This window comes from Micropterus dolomieu, linkage group LG04, assembly GCF_021292245.1.
Source record: "Micropterus dolomieu isolate WLL.071019.BEF.003 ecotype Adirondacks linkage group LG04, ASM2129224v1, whole genome shotgun sequence".
Lineage (NCBI taxonomy): Eukaryota > Metazoa > Chordata > Actinopteri > Centrarchiformes > Centrarchidae > Micropterus > Micropterus dolomieu.
Genome location: NC_060153.1, coordinates 23,564,955 through 23,569,989, shown reverse-complemented (window position 1 = coordinate 23,569,989; position 5,035 = coordinate 23,564,955). Strand labels below are relative to the sequence as shown.

General features: G+C 42.4%; 1 protein-coding gene across 1 annotated transcript; it reads left to right on the top strand.

Moving 5' to 3' along the window:
- Positions 1-546: 546 nt before the first annotated feature.
- Positions 547-4,151, top strand: krt98 (keratin 98). Its single transcript, XM_046046942.1, has 8 exons — positions 547-906; positions 1,670-1,752; positions 1,908-2,064; positions 2,585-2,746; positions 2,886-3,011; positions 3,499-3,719; positions 3,865-3,875; positions 4,004-4,151. The coding sequence occupies exons 1-8, from the start codon at positions 568-570 to the stop codon at positions 4,099-4,101; spliced, it is 1,197 nt and encodes a 398-aa protein (XP_045902898.1). The 5' UTR covers positions 547-567; the 3' UTR covers positions 4,102-4,151.
- The last annotated feature ends 884 nt before the right edge of the window (positions 4,152-5,035 follow it).

The window sequence follows — 5,035 nt, the reverse complement described above, 5'->3', positions numbered from 1 at the left end:
TTAATCAACACAATCTTGAAGATCTTGCTTATTATGTGCCAAAAATAACCATGGCTATCTTAGAAATGCCTTGCCCTCAACCAGGTTTCACTGAGGTGAAATTGTCGCTGGTATGTGTCATTTTTGTCACTGCTATGAGTGAATATTTTACAAGATAGCTACACATAGCAGTCTCTAGGAACGCCTTCTTTTGAATGTATGTGTTTGTGTCTCTAAACCTGCTTGTTCAAGAAAGGCTGCAATTACAAACTGCAAAAGGTTCAGGAAAACAGGTATTCAGTGTATGCCCTCTCATTGAGAAACGACAAAATGTGGAATCACGAGTCCAACCTGAAAAAAGGCAGATAAACCCCATCCCACCTGTCACCACACCCCTGCTAAAGGAGAGATAGCGTAAAGGAATAGGGGGTCAGCCTGTCAGCCGCATTCTTCCCTTTCATCCACCCCACTAGCCCCTCCCACTTTCCTGTGTATGGCAGCTATATAAACAAGAAGACCAAAGTGATGCTTTCAACTGCGAATCAACGCCAGTAATCCTACCCTGGTCCAGATCCAGACCTCCCAACCATGTCGTTCAGCACCAGATCTTACGGCCAGAAGACCATCAGTGTCTACGGTGGAGCAGGCGGCCGTGGCACCCGCATCTCCTCAGCCCAGATGAGCTACGCACCATCCTCAGGAGGATTCAACCTGTCTGATGGCCTGGACATCCATGTCGGGGCCAACGAGAAGGCCACCATGCAGAACCTGAACGACCGTCTGGCCTCCTACCTGGAGAAGGTGCGCACGCTGGAGAAGGAGAACGAACGCCTGGACAAGCAGATCAGAGAGTGGTACCAGAGCAGAACTGTCATCTCCCACGACTACACCAGCTATTTCGCCATCATCAGTGACCTGAAGGACAAGGTAAGAGGATGGAGACAGATATGGTTGAAAGTGTTTTCTGTTATCTTCCTCTACTCATCTTTCAGCTGTTGACATTCCTGTGAGTGTGTGCAGGTGGGTGGGGGGATCTGTTGGTATGTACTGTACGTGCTTTCATGACAGTTGACATTTGAAAAAGAGAGCCAGTAAACGCATCATTGCCATGGTTTAGAAGTTGGCCATCTTATCAGGAAGCAGTAAGATGGTACTTTCCATGACTGTCAGATTCAGTCCAATTGTGCGTCACATCCTGCCAACAGTGTTCAGTGTTACAGTGATCATTACAAAAACATGCAGTGTAGGTTTACAGTAGAGCCCAACTGGTGTATCCGCAAATTGATCAGATGAGCCAGTATTTTACAGTACATCAGTTCTGCAAAGGCTGCATGCGTATTTGTCTTCATTTAAGCAAAAAAATGTGTTTTAACCATTAAAATATAACATTATTTTGTTTATGTATATGTTAATATTTACGTTTTGTGGCATGTGTGCTACTCCATTTTTACCAACGTAGTTGTATAATTGTTTGTTACAAATATTTAAGAACCACATTTTTAAGGGATCCCTCCAGAGTTTCAAGTGAATATCAACCAATATATACATCAGTATATTGGCATCCATAAGGGTCTCAAAAATGCCACATCTGTGGGTCTGCTGTGTAGAATAAAACTGTATGACAAGCTGTATGAAACATGCGCTCCACTGTATGTTTTCTGACTTGTTTCCCTTTTTTTTCTGTCCTCAGATTTGTACTGCCTCTAGACTCAATGCCAAGACAATCCTGGATATTGACAACGCAAAACTGGCTGCTGATGATTTCAAAATGAAGTGAGTGTATTTTCCATGTGTTTCTGCCCCCGCCTCTCTCTGCGCTGCCACATAGGTGAAACTTCACATGCACAAGCCTGAACTCCTGTCTAACTGACAGCTTGTAATTGACTAAATGACCCACTTAAACCTCTCTGACCTGTTCATCCCTTCAGGCATGAGAACGAGCTGGCCATGAGGCTGGCTGTGGATGCAGACATCACAGGACTGAAGAGGGTGCTGGATGAGATGAACCTGGCCAGAATGGATCTGGAGAGTCAGTATGAGGCCCTGAAGGACGAGTTCATCACGCTCAAGAAGAACCACGAAGAGGTGAGAGTGTAGAGATGAGGCACAGCGAGAAGTGGCACGCCCATTTTTAACCAAGCAAAGGTTTATACATGGCAGATTAACAGCATTAATCGAACACTGCTCATCATCATCCACCAGGAGGGAGCTAAACACAGCAGCTATTCACTGAAAGACAAAGTTGTCACTATTTATCACAGCCATCTATTGGGGCCTAAGCTGGTCAGAATGTGCACAAAGGACCTCTGTCGTACTTCTGATAACAGAGGAAATCCCACGTTAGGTCATGTTTTTATAAACAGGTCTGCCGCCTTCTCCCTCTTCCCAGCGCTGCCTCTCTTCTTTACACTTCCATGAATTCTTCTCTCCCTCCATTAGCTCATTGTCACTGTTTGTCTTACACACACACACACACACACACACACACACACACACACACAGAGTTAACACAGATCAAAGAACCAAAAGCATGCATACAAAAAATATCACATTATTTTAAGTTGTTGGACTGACTGACTGAGGTGTTGTCCTTTGACCCCTGCAGGAAATGGGTCTGCTGAGGAGTCAGATGGGCGGCCAGGTCAACGTGTCTGTGGATGCTTCTCCCTCTGTAGACCTGAACCTGGTTATGTCAGAGATCAGGGAACACTACGAGGGCGTAATAGGCAAGAACCGCAAGGAGCTTGAGGCGTGGTACCAGAACAAGGTGAAATGTTACAACGGCGTAGAAAAAAGCCACTTCTTTAACCTTTAAAGAATTAAATTGGGTTTGATGTTTGAATTGATCTTGATAGCATGTCTGTACTCTTTTATAATTGTTGGGTAAAACAATTAACGTTTCCCAGATTGCAGCAGTGGAGCAGGAAGTGATCACCCACACAGAGATTCTGACAACATCCCGCACAGAGATTAAGGACCTGAAGAGCACTTTCCAAAGGCTTCAGATCGAACTGCAGTCCCATTTGAGCATGGTACGTCAACATATATTAACAATAAAGGTTAATTATCTATTGAATTTGACACTCTTTTACTACTACTATTCTACTACACAGAGATAACTACAGATGGTTTAGGAAAATTTGGGAAATACACAGATTCACTTTGTTGCCAAGAGTTAGAAGAGAAGTTTGATACCACCTTCATGTGTACATTGAATGACGTATGATGCTACAGTCAGCTGCTGCTTACCTTATTTGTTGGCATAAAGGACGTCCAATAACTCCCAGCACCTCCAGGAAGCTACTGTGCCTGGCCAAAAATACTCCCCATAGTAATAATAACCCCAACATCTGAGTGGTATCAATCTTTTCATTGAACTCTTGGCAAGAAAGAAAATAAGGGAACCACTTGATGCAAGTTACACACTGGCACCAGCATGTCTTGCAGCAGATTTGAAGTGACATCTCATCTCATTTAATCACCTACTCACCTAACAACTTCTTCTTTCGACCACAACAGAAAGCGTCTTTGGAGGGCAACCTGGCAGAGACTCGGGAGCGCTACGCTGCACAGCTAGCAAGCCTCCAGAACATGGTCACAAGCCTGGAGGCTCAGCTATCCCAGCTCCACAGCAACATCGCCAGCAACAAGCAGGAGTATGACATGCTGCTGGACCTCAAGACCCGGCTGGAGCTGGAGATCGCAGAGTACAGGAGGTTGCTGGATGGGGAGGATGAGAGGTGAGACGTGATGAAGAGAGAGAAACACTGACTGGACGAATAGAGAATATATAGAAACAATATTTCACATTAACACTAAATGACAATGTACTGTAGATGTGTTCCAGACTAATATTTTGTTCTTTCATGTTCTCTCCATTACCAGTACCAAAAAAGGTAAGCAATTTTTCACTCACATACAGTATGATTCTTATTTTATCTTTAAGTTGCTACTTAGGTTTATACTGGGTTTAAGAAATGTGATGTTATTTGCTAATTTATGCTGTTTCTTTCCTTCTCCTTAGTGGTCAAAAAGGTAATCACAGTGGTGGAGACAGTTGTGGATGGAAAGGTGGTCGGGAGCAGCCAGACCGTTGGTGTGGACGTGAAGGAGATTCATTGATAGACTGAAGCATTAGTGAAAATCAATAAAGATCATGCAGTTGAATTAAACTTTCTTGTGTGTTGTAATTTCATAATGAACAGAACACTCCACATTTTTAGTATCGTCCCTAACTGATGAATAATGAATACATATTCCAAACGGGTGCCAATATCGTGAACTTAATCATCCATGTATTCTAAAAGCTAATCAAGATTTTTATGTTAACAATAGAACAAATACATGTTGTGAGAAAGCCTCTGTTGCTGTAATGAACCCACAGAGAATTATTCCAGTGCTTGAAGTGGACCAGTACGAGAAAAGATGTCATAATTACGAGATAAGGTGTCATAGAAAAGATCTCGATATTAATAAGACTAATAATAATAATCTTTCTTTGTAGAGCACTTTTCAAAAACAAATTACAAAGTGCTTTAACAAGTGTAAAGACAATAATACCCAAGAGACAATAATACAAAAACAATACAAGATAAAAGCATGAAAACATTGAAAAGACTAAAATACACGTTTAAGATAAATATAAAATTAGTAAAATACAATAAAATAAAAGGGATAAAATAAAGTCAAATAAGATTGGGAAAGCCTCTCCTATAAAAGTATGTTTTAAGAAGGGACTTAAAAGAGTTCACTGACTCAGCCGACCTGATTTCCTCGGGCAGGCTGTTCCAGAGCCTCGGGGCCCTGACAGCAAACGCTCTGTCCCCTTTAGTTTTCAGTCGAGACTCTGGAACAGACAACAGACCTCTGCCCGAGGATCTCAAGGTACGTGCTGGTGTGTATGGGACTAAAAGTTCAGAAATATAACAAGGCGAGAGGCCATGAAGAGCTTTAAAAGTAATCAATAGAATTTTAAAGTCAATTCTAAAACATACTGGGAGCCAGTGTAATGAAGCTAAAATAGGGGTAATGTGGTCATATTTCTTTGTTCTGGTTA

Coding starts and splice junctions, on each gene's coding strand:
- krt98 (XM_046046942.1), top strand. CDS start 568: ATGTCGTTCAGCACCAGATCTTACGGCCAGAAGACCATCAGTGTCTAC. Junction 1,753..1,907: donor GCTGATGATTTCAAAATGAA/GTGAGTGTATTT, acceptor TCATCCCTTCAG/GCATGAGAACGAGCTGGCCA. Junction 2,747..2,885: donor AGGCGTGGTACCAGAACAAG/GTGAAATGTTAC, acceptor AACGTTTCCCAG/ATTGCAGCAGTGGAGCAGGA.